Source organism: Barbus barbus (genome assembly GCF_936440315.1).
Source record: "Barbus barbus genome assembly, chromosome: 20".
NCBI classification, from domain to species: Eukaryota; Metazoa; Chordata; class Actinopteri; order Cypriniformes; family Cyprinidae; genus Barbus; species Barbus barbus.
The window spans coordinates 29,764,749-29,785,956 of NC_136748.1; the positions used below are offsets into that span (position 1 = coordinate 29,764,749).

Here is a 21,208-nt window from a genome sequence, read left to right on the forward strand (position 1 = left end):
CTGGACCGGCAATCTGTCCTGGCCTTTGCAAATAAACATTCCACTGCTTATCTTTACAGATTGTACTGTTTAAAAGTCAGTCATCTGATTGTACTGTGCATAATAAATGACTGGGTTATACTGGCATGGCACTTTTTTGTATTTATATATATATATATAAAAAATTATTTTTTTTTTTTAAATGAGCTCAACAAATTCAAGCAGTCAACTTCACAATGCTTTTATATGCAACTTTAAAATTCCTATTTACTGTCATTGTGGTAGCACGAAGGCAGCATCAGTGAAAATGTGCATAGCTTTAGCAAGCCTTGCGGCGTGCCAAGAAGCTCTTGCAGAAAGGCAATTTGGAAAACAAATGTTACTTTGTCTGGAGCTGACCTTCACGCAAAACGCATTGGTATTGATCCCTAAACATCCCTAAATGACTGGTCCTATGAGAGGCCTTCAAACTCATATATCCTGGGTTACATTGTTAATCTTGAGGCATCTGTGAAGGTGTACAACCACGTCCCACTGCGTGTGTTTGTGGACCACTCACTGTGTGGCCACTCAAGTACCTGATGTGACTGCTCTTCCGAGATATTCTTTCATTGAGAATCATGGGTAAGGTCATGCCACTTGCTGCAGTAGAGCTGGCATTCTTGAATAGCAATAATAATAATATTATATTATTTTCTCCTCCGCTGTCTGTAGTTGATCTTGAGTTTGCTCTGTTATTCAAAATTGAGGTAAAGTCAGCTCCTTGGTATCAAGTGACAGATGTTTTTGAATTGCTCTTTGTAACTTGTCATGGCTGAGAATCTGGTAAGGTCATGGCACTTGATGCTTGGGAGTTGGTGTTCTTGAGTTGCTCAACTACTTTGTCACTGAGAATTAGGCCAAGGTCTAGTGGCTTGACGTTATAGCTGTTTTTTGTGAACACTGTCATCAGGTGCTTTGTGGATGCTAAGATTACCGCTTCCAGCTCACTCTTCATGCCTCGAGCCCAGCATGAAAAGATCCAGTTTCAACTGGAGGTGTTCAAGTTCCAGGAGGGAGACAGTTGTTCTGTATGTACTACAAGGATCAGGAGTTAATTTGAGTTCTTCCCCTTTGCTTTGGTTTTGACCTAATCTGTGCAATCTCTTGCAGATCTACATAACTTGTGTTCTGAAGGCCGTTCTTGCTTCTGTGCCCAGTGATGCTAGGCAAAAGTCATGTACCTTTGCCAATGGGTACATTTATTCCTTTTAAGACCTCCTCTTGAAGGCACTGTCTAATTTGTGTCTTGTTGCAGGTGGTTTGGCACTGATAGGAACCACCAGGCTTGTGGTTGCTGTGACTCAACATGTGGCCCTGAGGATGGAATCGCTGCTGCTCCTTTCGGTGGTAGGTATCTGCTTTTAAGGTTGCTTTGGACTCTTCAAGTGCTCTTCTTAACCTGGGTGTTTGCTCTTCTAGGTGTTCAGTGGAAAGGCAACCCGTAACGGTTCAAGAGCGACAAAAGACTTCACCTGGTTTTCAGTAAATTTGAGTAATTTTTAAATGACCTATTCTTGTTTATGGCTTTTTTTCTTGTGTGTTGTTTGTCAACCAGTTGTGAATCGAATACATGCTGTCAATGTGGGGAAACTGGTGTTCTTACCTTATCGATTCGGGTTCTGGAAGGGGAAAAATTAAATGGGAAGCTGACTAACTTAACCCTAAAGGCAGACCTCCTTTTGAACTGAGTTTTATTTTTTTACAGTGGGGTTTCTGGTGGATAACTACATTTACCCATGATGCTGTAATGCTGTAAAAAAAAAAAAAATTCTAGACCAGGGTGGAGACTGCTGGTACATGCCTGATTGAGTTGAATGGTAATGCTGAATGAAGTACACTCCCAGTTTTAAGCCTGTAACAACTTTGGCACAACATTTCCCACTTTTGGAGTTCTCCACCTTCAACAGAGTTATTTGTAGGTCTGATGCATTTTAATATGGCAATATGGCACTTAAGTTTAATATTTAGGGTGCCAAACTTGCAGAGGCTATACTGATGTAATTGGTAGTTTTTGTGCAGTAGAAGCATATTGGTTATAATTGCTAAAAAATCATTGAGTACATAACACTCACGGAATCGTAATATCATCTGGGATTTAAGGTGATGTTTGGAGTCCCAGCTGATGAAATCTGTTGATTGGTCGCTTATGCAACATCTCAGGTATTTGATTTTTGTACAGTTGACTTGGTTCCCCATGTGTTTAGAGATCTTTTTAATGCTTCAGAACAGTCAAGAGCTAGCCGATTATCATTTAATAACACAAGCTCAATAATTCAAGACAGACAGTTAATTTAAATGCGTTTTAATTTAATTATTTGGATGCAATATGGAGCTGAAACAGTTTTGTTTAAGGACATGCATGGACCACCATAGCCTCAGGCTAACAACTCAACACTTTTTTCCTTTTTGTTGCTCACACCCTTTCTTGCCATGTTCCCCTCCGTGTCCGTGTCCGTGTCCTTGTCCTTGTCCTTGTCCTTGTCCTTGTCCTTGTCCTTGTCCTTGTCCTTTCCCCTTTCCTTTGCCTGGGCACTTTCCGTGCTTCTACAAGTAGAAGTAACATCAGAGTCTATCATTGGAACAAATTTTATTTTTATTTTCTTTCACCATCAGTGTGGGTTTTTTTACCTTTCCGCCTTCATCTCCTGAGCTCTGTGAGACAGAAAATATGACAATATGATTAGCAATGCAATGGAAGAGTTCTTTAACAATTTGTCTTGAATTGTAATTGTGTAGAAATGTGAAGTGTTATACCTCGGAACCAGAGTCTCCGCAACCCTGCTAATATACAAAATAATCATTGTATTATTCCTTAAAACCAGCCTTTAGGTAATGTATCCATAGAATTGGTATGCACAATTAAAATGCACATTTGTATATTTGAGAGGAATTATAAATTTCATACCTGCTGTTGTGCTGCAGGAGAAATTTGGAAACAAAAATAAGAATAAACGATTGTTTTCTGATAGCATTTCATGGTTACTGTAAAACTTTTAATAACATGTCTTCCATTGCCACAAACAAAGATGTCAGTGTATTTATATGAAATATCACTTACGTAGATCACTCATGTTGAGATTTTCAGATATTCAACACGCCCGTAAACACTAAACAATGAAAGACACCTGTAAGCAAGTTTGCCTTTGCATGCATGTGCATGTTATATTTATTTTGATGTTTCATAAGATAAAATCCTTGGTAGTGAATTTTCTAAATGGACAAAGAGTAAATGTAACGCTTTCAATCTGTTTTTGTCATCAAATGGTCACGTGAATCATGCATTTGAGATGTCTCTGTTGCAGCTAATAAATGAAGAATATCTTACCTCTTGTCTCGTCTTGCTCTGTGTGGAAATGCTGTTTTCTTGCTTGTATTTATACTTTGAATCCGCCCTCAGGTGACACAAATCCCTGCTCATCCACGCCCAAGAGTGGATAAACAAGTCTGTGTGCTCACATTAGAACATTAGACTAAGAACCGTGAGTTTATTATTTTTTTCACTGTATTTATTGAATTTGTGTGTCTTAAATGACCTCTATTAATCTGATTCATATAGTTGAGTGGCTGATGCAATGAACACTGAATGAAACCGTAAGATAAGACATCTAATCAATGCATGTTAAAACACGTGAGTTTCGATGTGAATGTCCTGATTATGCTGTAAAATGGAGAAGCTTTTTTTTTTTTTTTTTTTTTTCAATGCATGGTAATAGGAATGTTATCGTCCCATTGAACGCCCAAAATATTTTGGCAGGTACAGAGAAGCAGACCGTTGAAGGAATCATAATTATAGGCTGTGTTTCCGCAAACCTGAAAGTCTACAAAAGTCTGAAAGATCTTCTGAGATGTCAACCCAGTTCAACCAAACAGTCTGTTTTAATGTGAAACTTGAGATGCATGCAAAACATCATATTGTTTGAACTGACCAATTTGATGTAATCATCTTTCATAATGCAATTAACAAACTTTTTCATTAAATTCAAAGGAAAGCACCAGGAAGTTTGAACTGGTCGTCAGGAGGGTGTTTTACATTCGTAATCCTTCTTATCCAATTATCTACACCCATAAAACACATCCTCGATCATACAGAATTAGTCACAATTATATTCGGCATTAAAATTGAGCATCATGAAAAAAAAATAAAAACCGAAACCGTGACTTTAAAAAATATTTTGACATTAATGTTAGACTTAAAGTCATTGAATTATAACAAACATTGGCATTATATTACAGAAAGAGCAGTATTTGTTTGCGGATGATGTTTGTTTTGATATTTTATCCAATGCAAATATATTCAGACGCGTTTATGTGTGACTTCAGTGTGCAAATGCTTTTTTTGGGGTCACTGAATGCTTTAATTGCAAAATTTTACTTTGAAGTGCAAAGAAAAGAAATGTTGGTTGTCTCAATCAAAACAAAAATCACAATTAAATTAGACTTTTGTGTCACAAACTGGGAAAAAAGGTTATAAACTGACACTGTGTTGAGCTTTAGAGGAGCATTGAAAAGATAACAGTGTTTGAATGGTTTATATTTGTCTTATATTCTTCTGAAACAAAGCATTAGGTGTTTGCTCTGTGAATCTGGATTAACTCGCTCTGCATTTGTGTAAAGGGTGTATGAAGAGTTGCAGAAAGGCCTGCAGTCATGGTCTCTAATTGATTTAATAAAGGATGTTTAAAAAGCAAATATTAGCCGTGGGAGAAATAATGTCTCAATGCAAAAAGACGGGCTCATTTTCTTTCTGCAACATGAAATTTATTTTTCATTTTGGAGGTCCGCTAATATGTTCCTGACACGTTTCAAGGGATTAAGATTGCAATTATTTATATTAGGACATAACTATGATGTCAGCTTTTGTTTTGATAGCAGCATAACGTCATGCCAAGAAAGTGAACGTTCTGGACCGTGATCCTTAAAGACCAGATAATGAACTACAGGTGTGGTCATAATTATCATTGCAGAGCATTGACATACAGATTAATGCAAACTGATATGTGGTTGCTAGGGTGTTCTGGGTGGTTGCCCAGTATTTTTGTTCTTGAAGTATTGTTTTCTTTGTCAAATATCTCAACATTCTTAAGTAATAAAAGTCCTAATATTATACCTCATACCTATATACTTAGCTATTTTTTATTTTGGGGTCATATGATGCGACTTCAAGTTTTCCTTTCTCTTTGGAGTGTTAGTTTTTCATGCATAGATAAGATCCCTGAAGTCTCAAAACCAAAGAGATATTCTTTATAAAAGTCACTCATTTAAAACACGCCCCCACATGTCTACATCTGCTATTTTTAAAGACTTGTTTACAATGTTTTGTGTTATGCATTATTTTTTCTGATGTTAAACAAACTTTAAACTTTTTTTAAATTATGTAAAACATGATATTAAAGTTCACAACATAAACAAATAAAACATTATGATATAGATGTTGGCTTCATGAGAAGTCACTAATATAGCCTGTACAAATGTTCAGCATCAGTAAAGAGCAGGGATGACAGTGTAATATAAAGCCTCAGTGCCGTCCTAATCTCTTTTGTAATGGCATGCATACACATGCTCAGTATTGTGGAGATGACCGGTCATGCAGCAAAACACTAGATAGTTCCCCCTCCACAGGTGTGGTTTACGCTGAATATTTCAGGTGTGGTCACACTAACACTGACATAATTTGCTGAATATTTATACAAGCCAGGTTTCACACGCTGACATTCTATACATGTTGTCGAATACAGAAAACATCCTTTTAACAGTTACTTCCCACAGGCAATATATATATATCTTTATATGTAGATTTGCCCTTTAGCCACATTCCTAATTTTAGTTATACTCTTTATTCTGATGCTCTATTGTTTTATATACTGTATATATCGCCAAGAAGCACTGTTGTTGCTCAGATGACTTTATGAAGTGCTTATTTTTAATCAGATATTAAAGAAATAAATATAGACTCAAATAAGTATTATTTTGCAACGCAGAAGTAAGCTATATTCTGTAAATGTGAGAGACTTCCGGTTCATAACTATTAAGTGCAGTAAATGATAAAACTATTTGAGCTGCGACCCACTGTGTAAATAATAACGAAAATACATTAAAACAATGTGATAACCAGTTTGCAATGTCAAGCAGAAAAGTAACTATAGCTGTTTTATGGATGGTAACTGTAATATTAGTACTGAAATATTATTAGTAATTAGTTGCACTACTAGTTACTGCAAAAAGTAATATACAGTAATAACTATAGGCTTGGTAGTTACTGCCCAGCACTGTTAGCCTACAGCATGGTCGCACACTTACAATTAAAAATAAAATAAGTAAAAAAAATAAAAATAATAAATAAATAAAATAAAAAAAATTCAAAGACTCTCTGTTGTTTCTGATAATTTTATGTTTGTCATAAAATAAAAAGGCGGCTCGGATCACGTGGTTTCATCGCTGAGCAGCAGATGGCGCCAAATCGAACGCAGTGACATCACACGCCCAGGCCTCAGTTCAGGCTGCTAGTCACGGATGAGTTTTGTGTTTTTACCTGGTTTACCTGGTTTACCTGATTGGCAGGTAAGCGGATCGAGTACCGGTTTATTTAATCTCATTTGATCATCATTTTTAGCTTTTAATGTTAGGCCTGCCATAGAAATGGAAAGTAAAAAAATGTTGACTGACTGCGTTAGTCATTATAAGCAAGAAATTCAACAAATTGTGTTTCAGATGAACACAAACAGTTTTATTTTAAAATACAGGACTTTTTTTGAGTTAGTGTAGGATAACGTTACTTGCTGAGGAAACTATCCATCCATGTGAATTTATGTGGAGATTTACACTGGATTATGCTAGTTTGTGCATGTTACTGGTTTGGTTGCTAGTTGGCGGATTTTCTAGTTATTAAATTAACATGATATTTCTGGTTTAGAAATGTTAAATAGCCAGGAAAAGACAAACCAGCAAACCACACTTACCTGGTACTGAAGTACTGTTGCTTTACCATGGTATTTTGATATATTCATATGTCTAATGATACATACTGGTACCTTTTTTTTTTTTTAAATACAAATGAATTATCATGGTATAAATAAAAGCATTGCATGTGTGAATATACTGTCTGTTCAGTTCAGTTGTTTTTTTTTTTTTTTTTTGCTTGTTAGCAAGTTTATTCATTTTGGTGCCACAATTCCAGTCTATATATACACACATGAATTGTCATTGTTTCTTCCAGGAATCATCATGCAACACCAGGAGCATCACATCATGTTCATGGACTTCTGTGAGGACAGACACTATCTGCTGGAGGACGATGTGAGTGTTTCAGATCCATTCAGTGCATCTACACAGATTCAGGCTGTAAAGTCATTTTGATTCTTGTATCCAGACCTGTTGGTATAACTCGCTTCACATTTTGACTTGCCCAGAACTGCCCAATTAACTTTTTATGCTTAGCAGAAGTATTTATCTAAAGTGATTTATAAGTGAGGAAAATCACAGGCAATTTGTCATAAGAGCCAATTATATTTCCAGTGCGTAAAATAATTATCTACACACACACACATACAGTGGATATAATTTATTAATAAAATTACAAACCTGCGCAATTTTCCACACCACAATCTATAAACACATCTTACCAGCAAACATACACTCGTTCTCATCCTTCTCTCCACTCTCTGAGGCAGAAGTCTCTAAACTCATCCTTTCCTACTACCTGTCCGCTTGATCCTATTCCATCTCATCTCCTTCAAGCCATTTCTCCTGCAGTTGTACCTGCACTCTCTCACATCGTTAACACATCCCTTCACACTGGACTTTTTCCCTCAGCATTTAAACAGACTCGTATAACTCCACTTCTTAAAAAACCCACTCTTAACCCAACTCTTTTAGGGAACTATAGACCGGTTTCCCTTCTTCCTTTCATTGCAAAAACACTTGAACGAGTTGTTCAATCAAGTCTCTGTCTTTCTCACACAGAACAACCTCCTGGACAGTAACCAATCTAGCTTCAGAAGTGGACATTCGACCGAAACTGCCTTGCTTTCTGTTGTTGAAGCCCTAAGACTTGCAAAAGCGGCTTCCAAATCTTCATTCCTTATCTTGCTGGATCTGTCTGCTGCTTTTGATACAGTCAACCATCAGATCCTCTTGTCAACCCTATTGAGAAAGGGCATCTCAGGAACCGCACTCCAGTGGTTTGAGTCTTACCTCGCTGATAGGTCCTTCAAAGTATCTTGGAGAGGTGAGGTATCCAAGTCGCAACATCTAGCTACTGGAGTGCCTCAGGGCTCAGTTCTTGGACCACTTCTCTTTTCTGTCTACATGGCATCACTAGGTTCTGTCATTCAGAAACATGGCTTTTCATATCACTGCTATGCTGATGACACTCAACTCTACCTCTCATTCCATCCTGATGATCCAACGATAGCTGCTCCCATCTCAGCGTGTCTAACAGATGACATCTTGCTGGATGAAGGACCATCACCTTCAATTCAACCTAGCTAAGACAGAACTGCTTGTAGTTTCAGCTAACCCATCACTTCATCACAATCTCAGCTTCCAGTTAGGCTCATCTACCATTACTCCTTCAAAAACAGCCAGAAACCTTGGAGTTGTGATTGATAATAAGCTGAATTTCTCAGACCACATTGCTAAACCTTCCCGGTCCTGCAGATTTGCATTATACAATATTAAGAAGATCAGGCCCTTTCTCTCGGAACATGCGACACAACTCCTTGTTCAGGCTCTTGTTCTGTCCAGACTTGATTATTGCAATGCTCTCTTGGCAGCTCTTCCAGCCAATTCTATTAAACCTCTACAATTAATCCAAAATGCCGCTGCAAGATTAATCTTTAATGAGCCGAAAAGAACGCACGTCACGCCTCTGTTCATCAATTTGCACTGGCCACCAATAGCTGCTCGCATTAAATTCAAGGCATTAATATTTGCCTACAGAACCACCACTGGCTCTGCACCCCTTTACCTAAATTCATTACTTCAGACTTATGTGCCTCTAGAAGCTTGAGTTCAAGTGAACGATGCATTATTGTGCCATCCCAAAGACGCACAAAAACACTTTAACTGACTTTTTCCATTAACTTTTCCCATCTGGTGGAATGACCTGCCCAACTCAATCCGAGCAGCCGGATCCTTACCCATCTTCAAGAAACAGCTAAAAACTCATCTGTTCCATCTTTACTTGACCCTCTAACTCAAGCATTCTCTATTCTAATTTTATTTTGTCTATATGTCTTATTTAAAAAATAATAATAATAATTATCTGTACTGCGTTAGGCTAACCAAGACTTTTAATAGCACTTGCACGTTGTTGCTCTTGATTACTTCTTATGTCCTCATTTGTAAGTTGCTTTGGATAAAAGCGTCTGCTAAATGACTAAAATAAATATAAGAAGTCTACACACCCCGAGATAAATAATTTCAGAACTTTGTCCACCTTTAATGTAAACTATAACCTGTACAACTAAATTAAAAAACAAACTGAAATCTTTTAGGAAAGGTGGAGTAAAAATAAAAAGCCAAAATAATGTGGTTGCATAAGTGTGCACACCCTTAAACTAATACTAGCACCTTTTGATTTTATTACACCACTCAGTCTTTTTGGGTATGAGTCTATCAGCATGGCACATCTTGACTTAGCAATATTTGCCCACTCTTCTTTGCAAAAATGCTCCAAATCTGTCAGATTGCGAGGGCATCTCCTGTGCACAGCCCTCTTCAGATCACCCTCAGATTTTCAGTTGGATTAAAGTCTGGGCTCTGGCTGGGCCATTCCAAAATTTTATCATCATCTGGTGAAGCCATTCTTTTGTTGATTTGGATGTATGCGGGTGTGTTTCACTCGTCCTTAAAAGTGAAACCGTGGGCTCTTTGATCGCCCCCCTAGTGGCTGGCTGCAGTACAGGTCATAAACCCCGCCCTCTCCATGTCAACGAATGGGACTTCAGTCGAAAATAAAAAAATAAATTACACTTCCAATACAATTTTCCAAAATATGGTTTTGGTCATTTAAGGTAGTTATCACGCTGATATATATGTTCAATTGTTTTTGTGATAAGTTTCATTTTAGCTAGTAATTTGATGCAATAAAAACGGGGGGTTTCCTCCAAACGAATCTCTACTGCGCAGACTCTGGCTCCAAATTACGTCATTTTCTCAAGATGGCAACGGTCACACTGAGATGCTTTGGCTTCACTTTTCTATAGTGGAAGGAAGCGGAGACACGTCATCCATTTTTTTTTTTACAGTCTATGGATGTATGCTTTGGGTTGTTATCATGCTGAAAGATGAAGTTCCTTTTCATCTTCAGCTTTCTTAGCAAGGAGCCTGAAGGTTTTGTGCCAATATTGACTGGTATTTGGAACTGTTCATAATTCCCTCCACCTTGACTAAGACCCCAGTCCCAGCTGAAGAAAAACAGCCCCAAAGCGTGATGCTGCCACCACCATGTTTCCAGTGGCAGCTCGTCAGGTGAAAATGTGAGGAGGAAGATTTAATGTTAATAAAATTCACAATTAATTTGTTCATGTCTCAAAATGTGTATTTTTTGTTTGTAATTTCACAGCTGTAATATCATAACATGTTACTGACGAAACCTAGGCTAGCCTCCCTTTTGGTATATCAACCAATCATTAATGAGACGTAAATTACGTGATATAAGTTTGAACATCTCCCGCTGCGTTGATAATGTACGAAGTTAGTTAATTATGATGAGTAGCGATATTGAATATTTAATCGCCAACAGGTTTACCAAGCTGTCATTCAAACAGTATATATATATAAATTGAGAACACGCCTAAGCAGGATATAGGCTACAGCAGTCGGCTTAATTAAAAGGCACAACAGGCAGCTCTCACAGACTTTTAAGAAGGGATGGATATTTGCTTCAAGTGATAGGCCAGATAAGTGAAATTTTCTTATCTTGCTGTATGAGTCCTTTTCTTTACGTTTTCTGACTAAAAGCAACCAAAAAGCCATTTTAAAGTGGTTAAGCAAATACGTTAATATTAATCTGCAGGAATCCTCAGACCAATTAGTGTGCCTCCTCTATTTTAAAACCCACGAGCCGCCACTGCATGCTTCACTGTGGGTATGGTGTTCCTGTGCAGTGTTGTTTTTGTGCCAAACATACCTTTTAGAATTATGGCCAAAAAATTCAAAATTGGTTTCATCAGACCATAACACATTTTCCCACATGCTTTTGGGAGACTTATAATGTGTTTTTGCAAAATTTAGCGGGTCTTGGATGTTTTTCTTGCCACCCTACCCCATAGCTCGGATATGACGGATATTGTCGTCACATGTACTACACAGCCAGTACTTACCAGAAATTCCTGCAGCTCCTTTAATGTTGCTGTAGGCCTCTTGGCAGCCTCCCTGACCAGTTTTCATACCTTTTCATCAATTTTGGAGGGACATCCATTGCTTGGTAATATCACTGTTGCACCATATTTTCTCCACTTGATGATGACTTTCTTCACTGTGTTCCATTAAAAAACCTTAATCTTTCTCTCCTTCCCTTACTAGCTTGTACTTATTTGAACAATGACTGAGACTTTGTGTTATGAGCACTTCCTCTGTCTGATTGCCTCTTCAAGATGAATCGCTTTTTGTATTCCCTATTGTAAGTCGCTTTGGATAAAAGCGTCTGCCAAATGACTAAATGTAATATATCTAATGCCTCTAATTCTTTTGTACCCTTCTCCTGACTGATACCTTTTAACAATGAGATTCCTCTGATGCTTTGGAAGCTCTCTGCGGACCATGGCTTTTGCTGGAAGATGCGACTAAGAAAATGTCAGGAAAAGCCTACTAGAACAGCTAAACTTTATTTGGGTTTAATCAGAGGCACTTTAAATGATGGCAGGTGTGTACTGACTCCTATTTAACATGAGCTTGAATGTGATTGCTTAATTCTTAACACAGCCACATCCATAGTTGTAAGAGGATGTGAACACTTATGCAACCACATTATTTTAGTTTTTTATTTTAATATTTCAGTCTGTTTTTTAATTGTGTTATACAGGTTGTAGTTTACATCAAAGGTGGAAAACGTTCAGAAACTATTTATAATTTTTTACATCACAGAAACCTGGCATTTTAACAGGGGGTGTAGACTTTATATCCACTGTGTGTGTGTGTGTGTATATTTAGAGTTTTTAATGTTAAGTATTTCAATAATTTTCTTAATATTTCAATATTCATCAACACATTTGTATGCACACACACTACACAGCTCTCTGATGTCAGTTAATGACATGCAGGAAAACAAGTAAATTAAAAAAAAAATTATATTTTATTTTTATTTATTTATTTACTTATTGTTTAATTATGTAATACATTTTCAACAACCCTGTCCTATGGGTTTAAAACAAAATAAATATGAATAAGTTATGAAAGTTGTAATTTTTGGATTACAATTTTTCTAGTGAGATTAAAACATTTTTGTCAGGCAAACCCAAAATATTTATTTCAATTCATTAATATTTATATTAAGAGTTTTTAATGTAATATTTCTCTGATGGCAGTTCATCATATGAAGGGTAACACCTAAATTATTGAATCTTTTTTCAGATTTCAGGTTTATAATTTATTTACATATTTTTTAATTAACCATTAACGTTTCATCAACCTTGTCCTATGGGTTTGAAACAGCATGAGTTTTTTAATTAATATTTCAATAACAGCACTTTTGAATTTAATTTTTAAGAAAATGTTTAATTTATTTTAAATTATTTAGAATTTTTATGATTTCATTCTTATTTTTAGAAAGTGTTTAATTTTGATTTTATTTATTTAGTAGTATTTCTTTATTTATCATTTGTGTAATTTATCGTTTCGGCCCTGTCCTATTAAGCAACAACATGAGAGTAAATAAATTTGAGCTGAACTATTCCTTTAAATTGACTAGTGAGAGTGAAAGGGAGTTTTTCTAAAAGTTCACTGAGCCTAAAGTTGAAGAAACACTCATAAACATTGATTTCTTTCTTTAAAATTAGCATTTTTATAATAAAAATCCTCGATTGAGAGTCCTGGAATGAATGGATGTGATTTCAGGGGTATGACAGCAGATGTGGGTGGGGGAGTGAGGGGTAATTTTAACTATGAGCGAGAGCTTTAGAGAGAGAGAGAGAGAGGCTGCGCCGCACGGGTGAGCGGCGGGATCCGTTAGCAGGGCTTTTCTTTGCGTTCAGGGATCTTGGCTCGCAGCCCAACTGGCGTTTTTGTAATCAAGGCATGATCCGGGACTCCATGCGCTTCTTCCCCGAGCCGCGTCGGCTGCCTGCCGTTTGGAAGGATCCCAGATTTCCCTGCTGACATGAACAGAGCTGTGAGTGCCACTGTTTCTCATTCTTCCACTAGCTTTTTCTCACTCCCACTCTTTCGTTCACATCTTTGCTCTTCTCCGGATCCCGCTCGTTTCTTTTGCAGCATTCTGGATGAGGATGGTAGCTGCAATTAAGCTTGCCGTCAGATGTGCGTTTGTCTCACGCTCCTCCGAAGAACGAGGCCTGGGTTTGAGCGTCTGTCAGCTGATAGTTAGAGCCACTGTGTTGGGCTATTTGACATGTGATCCGTACAGATGAGTGGGAAACGCAGGAAGCGGCCGCTGGAATGTTCCCTGTCCTTTTGCAGCTCTGATGATTAACGTTGGCTCGTATTACGCTGGATTTTCCTCTGTGTTTGTACCTCTGCAGGGTTTGTTTTGGTCCCCTGACAACCGAAGTCTCTGTGAGTTCTGTGCGCACTTCCCTTCAAAACGTAATCGCGTAAGATGCTTTTTAAAGGAATCGTCCGGCTGAGTTCATTTAATCCTATGCAACTCTCCTTCTAGCTTTGAACACAAAAGGAGATGTTTTGAAGAATGCTTAAAGGAATTGTTCAGCCAAAAATGGTAATGTGCTAAGAATGTCTTCACACTCAGACCTTTCAAGATGTAGAGGAGTTTGTTTCTTCATCAGATTTGGAGAAATGTAGCATTCCATCACTTGCTCACTAATGGATGCTCTGCAGTGAATGGGTGCCGTCAGAATGAGAGTCCAAACAGCTGATTAAAAACATCACAATAATCCACACCACTCCAGTCCATCAGTTAACATCTGGAGAAGACAGAAGCTGAAACAAATCTATCGTTAAGATGTTAATGGATTTGTTTCAGCTCTCGACTTCTCCAGATGTTAACTGATGGACTGGAGTGGTGTGGATTATTATGATGTTTTTATCAGCTGTTTGGACTATCAGTGATGATCGATTGCTTCTGTCTGTTCCTGTCTGTCGTACTGCTGAGAGGTTTGCGATTGTAGCTCGGTGTAGCTTCGCTTTTCTGTTGAATCTCTATCTTACTTTTACTCTCTGTTGTTTAAAGTGATGATAATATAACTTAATTCCCACCATATTTCTGGTATTATCTATCAAACTAATTTGATCGTTCACTTTTTAAAACCGCGAGTGCAACACGTGTGCAGCGCGTTAGCATTTGTTAGCTTGTCACTCGTGGTTCCATTCGCGTTTCTATTCGCGCCTATTATTTTATTTTTTCTTGCTCCATTTTTCACGAGTTCATCAAGCAGCAGTGGTAAGCGAATCAGAGTTTTTGGGGCAGACCTGACCTGTTGAAAAGAGATGGTCTTCATCCCTCCTGGGGTGGTGCCGCTCTTCTCTCTAGAAATATGGCACATAGTCTTAGAGTTCGTACTTGACTAACTGGGACCCAGGTCAGGAAGCAGACAGACTGGCTAAACCGACCGTCTGCTAGCCGCCTCACGTCACAGAAGTCAGTTAATTCTCAGCACATAGAGACTCTTTCACCTAGATATCACACTATAGAGACTGTGTCTGTTCCCCGAACTAGAAAATACAGAAAACAACCAAACCAAATTAAGAGTAACAATTTAATTGATGTTCAACAAATAGAAAACAGATGTAATACAGAGAAACAAATGATAAAGCTTGGCTTACTGAATATCAGGTCCCTTTCTATGAAAGTGCTTTTTGTAAATGATATGATCACAGATCATAAACTAGATGTGCTTAGTTTGACAGAAACCTGGATAAAACCAGATGAATACATTATTTTAAACAAGTCTACCCTCCAAGATTACAGTTACAAACATGAACCGCGTCCAAAAGGTAAAGGGGGAGGTGTTTCTATAGTTTATAGCAATATTCTCAGTATTTCTCAGAGGTCGGGTTTCAAGTATAATTCGTTTGAAGTAATGGTGCTTCATATAACGTTATCCAAAGAAACACGTGTTAGTGATAAATCCCCTGTGATGTTTGTACTGGCTCCTGTATACAGGCCACCAGGGCACCATACAGACTTTATTAAAGAATTTGCTGATTTTCTGTCTGAGGTAGTGCTGGCTGCAGATAAAGTCCTAATTGCTGGTGATTTTGATAATGAAAGAGATTAGTTGGTATCAGCATTTATACACATTCTAAACTCCATTGGTGTTAAACAACACGTTTCAGGACCTACTCCTTGTCGAAATCATACTCTAGATTTAATACTGTCACATGGAATTGATGTCAGTAGTGTTGAAATATTGAAGCAGAGCGATGATATACTCCTAAATAATTTTCTGCAAATAATGGCTTGTATTCCAGAGAACAATCACACGGCTTCAGGGTGGTGCTTTTATGGTGCTGCTTATAATTTTTTGCAGCTTTTCAGTAAAAATCACTATCCTTTCATATTTGATGCTTTCATGTTCCACAGAAGAAAGAAAGTCAAATGGGTTTGAAACAGCACGAGTGAGTAAATGATTACTCGTCGTTTATTATGGTTCGCTCCCACAATAAAGTGTTTTTTACCCACATTTGAATTATTAGTCTTGGTCTGGTCCCACATAATAATATTTCAATGTCCCAGTGTGCTTAGTGAAACAGGAATGCTGGGAATTTTAACAAAGTTAAGATGTTTGGTGTCATCTGAAGCAGGACTTATTCTGCTGATATAAACCAATCAGACTCCCTTAATAAATCACATTGCAATGGATATGAATTTTGCCCTCAGAATTTGAAAACAGAACATGCAAAATTGAAATAATTCCCATAGTATACTTCCCATAGTGTTTTGCAGGCTTATAACATGCCGTCCCTTTAAAAGCGTGCAAACACTCAAGTGCAGCCGCTGCATGCGTTTTTTTCAGTGCCTTTGCATGAGTGTTGAGTCATTGTATTTCACAGAGAATATCTTCACATGAAGAGACCGCAGGGAACGGCAGTTTTATCTTCCTCTTCTACTTCAGACAGATGAGGTCAAATGTCTGAGCGGTGCAGTTTGGCTTATTGTGATTATTTATTAAATATTTCTTGTAATAGTCTGGTTTGGCCTTGAAATACACAGAGAGTTGGAACTGGAGCTCGACCCTCAGTAAAATGTGTGTTATTTGAGCTGTGCAGTGACTAAATGGTCCTTTTTGTGATGTAACTGCGCACTAGTAAGTCGTAAGTCTGATCTGCAGCAGTTTTCCTGCATTTGCAGGGATAAAAGCATCTTTCGACCTCGAGGAATCTTTGTTTTGAGACGAAATCTGACTCTATTCTCTCTCGAATCTCTGCAAGCCTCCTCAGATCCAAATTTACTCTGTGTGGGAGTCGTGCTGGCCTGGAGTCAGTCGGGTTATCACACCGTAATGCTGCTGCTGGCGCTCCGGCTTTCATTTTCTCAAATAATCCACAGATACTGAGAGATGTTGACGTTCGGTTCGATGCCTGGTTTACTGACACAGTGAATAGGATGCTGTGCTAAACATTTCTCTTCAGCTGTGTGGTGAAGTATTTGTTCCCGGTTCGCCCAGCATGTGCCCTTTTGCCAACTCTGCAGCCATTTAAAGAAACTGCAGCAGTTCAGCGTGCTGTGAAAGTGCTGCTGCGTCAAACACATTGCAATGTCCATGCAGGCCGAGCTGCACAAATAAAGCAGTTCTTTCTAAGTTTGTGGCTGTGCATTTAAACCGCTTTGTAAATGTGATTGTGATATTAGAAATGTGTTCATTTGTATATCTAGGGCCTTATTTTTTTCACAAATACCATTTTATTTTTTCACATTGAGTTTTTTCTTTTTCTTTTAGTTTTAATTTTTCTGCATTCCATTTTTTGCTGTTGTCATTTTAATTTTCTGGATTCAGGTTTTTTTTTTTTTTTTCTTTTTTTTCTTTTTTTTTTCTGGATTTGATAATTCTTTGGATTTATTTATTGCATTTTCCCATAAATTTTTCTGGATTCTCCTTTTTCCTGTATTACCTTTTTCCATTTTAATTTTTCTGTATTCACTTTTTTCTGTTTAGGGTAAACATATATTAAGCTCACCAAAATCTACATTGAGACATTTTTAGTGCACAAGATATTGGTTTCAGTGCAAAAAGTTATGTTAAAATAAAATATTAAGCTCTCACAAAAACGACAAAGCAATTAAATTAAGATATAAATCATTAAATTTAAAAAGCCTGGCTGTGCTTAATTGGGTACATTTTTGTACCCTCTAAGCACAGCCCTGTTCCCATTAAGCTCACATCGTTTTATTAAACATTCTTTTTTATTTTAAACAACCTTTTTAAAGAATAATAAAAAATTAAAAATAAACATTTTGAAGGTATAAAGTCGATGCCCAAAAAAACAGAACACTAAAATCAAGCAACAAGGCATTCAAGTCGATCAGTTATATATTCATAATGAAGTGTCATTTAAGCACATCTAGACTAGTCCACGCTCAGCTAAGTAACATTCAAAAATCAAATAAAACAAACCAATACAACATTTCATTCATGGGGATGAACACAGAAACTAGCCTCATTATGAAGCCTCTTATTAAATGGATGTCAACTTATCTATAGTCTCTAATGGCTGGAATACACTACACGATTTTTACCGATGCTGATTTTGATTTTTACACTACACAAGTTTTATAGTTGCCAAAGATTAGAGCCAGTCTGTAGATTTGAGTTGACAGAATCCATAGAAAATTGATTGACTTAACTTAAAGTGACAACCGTCAGTTTATATTAAAGTCCGTTTATGAAGTATTTATATAGACGTTCAATGTAGAAGAGCTTAAGGAGATCACACTGAGCTTAACTGGAGCAGCTACCATTTTTAATCAATTTCATGTAGTATTTGTTAAAATGACAAGATTTCACAAAATAAATAATCTAGGTCATGTATTAAGTTCATACATATTTTATTATGAACAACTATTATTAACAATATCCATGAAATTATACTTTTTCTTATTGATGTCACACTGAAGCTGTGATTTTCACAGTAGTGCAGCCTTTAAGCTCACCTTACAATAATATGAAATCTTTAAAAATTACAGCACTGTAAAACCACAGACCAGCAATAAACTGTCAATGTATAATATTATGGATGTAAAAGTACAAGCCAGTAATGCCTGTGCAGTAATATATTAGCGTAGCACACAATCTTATACAGCTAGTCAGCGTACTGTGTTCTGTAGCATCTGTGCTGTGTTGCTAAAACTGTCTTTTTGGATCTAACTGTTATTATTTCCCACATCCAAGTTCCAGGTTATAATATGCAAAAGTCTAAACATTAATCTCTTAATTTTACAGTAAGTAGTGAAACTTGCCCAAGATAAGATTTATTCTTTTTATAGTCTGAGCTCAAATATGGACGTGTGCTTGATGGGTACGTTCACCCTAATTGTTTTTTGGATTGCATTTCAATGGTTGTATTGATTTTTTTTTTTTTTCTCTCTCTTTTTTTGTAATCAAAAAGCATTTCTAATTCATTTAAATAATGAAACTTATACGATTTAACAGCAATTTATTAAGTCACTTTTTTTTTATTCAGAATCCTGTGAAATGTTTTATTTTTCAGCAATAAATATTAGTATTGTGATTTTCACAGTTGTTATATAATTTTCTTTATAGTTCATGTATACATATTATCGTTAATTGTTATGTTTATTATATAATTTTTTTATTTTACAATAAAATATCATAATAGCTATATATATTTTTAAAATATTTTTATTTAGTAGTGGTAATAATAATAAAAACAACAATAATAGTGATAGTGATTATTATTGTTATTTTATAGTCAAAATCTGCCACCCTTTGAAATCATGGTCACATGTGAAAGTCAGACGTCTCGAAACAGCTGACGGCTTGAAGTTTAATGCGCTGAGCTCATGTTGCCGCTCGTAGCTGATGCTAATAATGGCGCATCCGTGTGCAGTTAGATGCACAAATGCATGCAGTGTTAAAGAAGCGTGTAAACAGCCGATTGACTGATTGAATCAGAATTAGCTTTATTGGCCAAGTATGTTTACACATACGAGGAATTTGTTTTAGTGACAGAAGCTCCACAGTGCAACAGAGAGACAGCAACAGGACAGGACACAGATAATAAACAATAATACAAATATCCAAATAGGCAATGTACAAAACAGCAAAAACACAATATATAATATAGACAATTATGTGTGTACAGGTCTGATATGTGCAAATTTAAAATGAAAAAAATTAAAGTAAGCAAGTGTGGTGAATAAATAGAGTTGTGTGTTCCGTGTTTATTGTTGAGTGTTCATGAGATGTATTGACTGAGGGAAGAAACTGTTCCTGTGTCTGGTCGTTCTGGTGCTCAGAGCTCTGTAGCGTCGACCAGACGGTAACAGTTCAAAGAGGGAGTGTGCTGGATGTGAGGGGTCCAGAGTGATTTTACCAGCCCTTTTGCTCACTCTGGATGAGTACAGCTCTTGGAGAGTGGGGAGGGTTGTACCAATGATTCGCTCAGCAGTCCGGACTACCCTCCGTAGTCTTCTGAGGTCAGATTTGGTAGCTGAGCTGAACCAGACAGTTATTGAAGTGCAGAGGACGGATTCAATGATGGCGGAATAGAACTGTTCCAGCAGCTCCTCTGGCAGGTTGAACTTCCTCAGCTGACGAAAGTGTGAATATCCCACTTCAGGTCCTGAGAGATGGTGGTGCCCAGGAATCTGAATGACTCCACTGCAGTCACGGTGCTGTTCATGATGGTGAGTGGGGGGAGAGCAGGGGGGTTTCTCCTGAAGTCCACAATCATCTCCACAGTTTTGAGCGTGTTCAGCTCCAGGTTGTTAAGACTGCACCAGACAGCCAGCTGCTTAACCTCCTGTCTGTAAGCAGACTCGTCACTGTCCTGAATGAGGCCGATCAGTGTGAAGTGAAGTGACATTCAGCCAAGTATGGTGACCCATACTCGGAATTCGTGCTCTGCATTTAACCCATCCAACGTGCACACACACAGCAGTGAACACACACACACCGTGAACATACACCCGGAGCAGTGGGCAGCCATTTTATGCTGCAGCGCCCGGGGAGCAGTTGGGGGTTCGGTGCCTTGCTCAAGGGCACCTCAGTCGTGGTATTGAGGGTGGAGAGAGCGCTGGACATTCACTCCCCCCACCTACAATTCCTGCCGACCGGAGACTCGAACCCACAACCTTCGGATTACAAGTCCGACTCGCTAACCATTAGGCCACGACTTCCCCTTGTGGTGTCGTCTGCAAACTTCAGGAGCTTGACAGAGGGGTCTTTAGATGTGCAGTCGTTGGTGTAGAGTGAGAAGAGCAGTGGGGAGAGTACGCAGCCCTGAGGAGCTCCAGTGCTGATGGATCGAGTACTGGATGTGGATTTTCCAAGCTTTACTAGCTGCTGCCTGTCTGTCAGGAAGTTGGTGATCCACTGACAGACGGAGGTGGGGACGGAGAGCTGAGACCGTTTATTCTGAAGGGTGTCTGGGATGATGGTGTTAAAAGCGGAGCTGAAGTCCACAAACAGGATCCTCCCATAAGTCCCTGGACTGTCCAGATGCTGCAGGATGAAGTGCATGACCTGTTTGCTCTGTAGGCAAACTGCAGGGGGTTCAGTGGAGGCCTTCAGATAAGCCAAAACCAGTCTTTCAAATGATTTCATGGCCACAGACGTTAGAGCCACAGGTCTGTAGTCATTAAGTCCTGTTATCTTGGGTTTCTTTGGGACGGGGATGATGGTGGAGCGTTTGAAGCATGAGGGGACTTCAGACCTGGCGCACCTCGTCTTCACTGATCTGAATTGTAGGTGTGGGGGAGAGGGGGCTTTCTGGAGGTGTTAATGGTTGTGTGGAGAGGTGTTCAGGGTGGGTGTGGGGTAATCTTTCAAACCAGCAGTAGAACTCATTCAAATCATCTGTCAGTTGTTGA

The 21,208-nt window shown here is 38.0% G+C and overlaps 1 protein-coding gene across 4 annotated transcripts in view; it reads left to right on the plus strand.

The window, feature by feature from the left end:
• Nucleotides 1–6,465: 6,465 nt before the first annotated feature.
• LOC306886595 (coiled-coil domain-containing protein 9B-like) overlaps nucleotides 6,466–21,208 on the plus strand; it is a 43,068-nt gene continuing 28,325 nt past the window's right edge. Inside the window, exons 1-2 of one of the 4 annotated variants that reach the window (XM_079443843.1) lie at nucleotides 6,466–6,579; nucleotides 7,235–7,314. In XM_079443843.1, the coding sequence (XP_079299969.1) occupies nucleotides 7,243–7,314 (72 nt within the window). In that variant the 5' untranslated portion in view covers nucleotides 6,466–6,579; nucleotides 7,235–7,242. Of the gene's footprint in view, nucleotides 6,580–7,234; nucleotides 7,315–13,132; nucleotides 13,352–21,208 lie in introns of those variants that run through there. The other 3 variants (XM_079443845.1, XM_079443844.1, XM_079443846.1) reach the window with 3 other exon arrangements.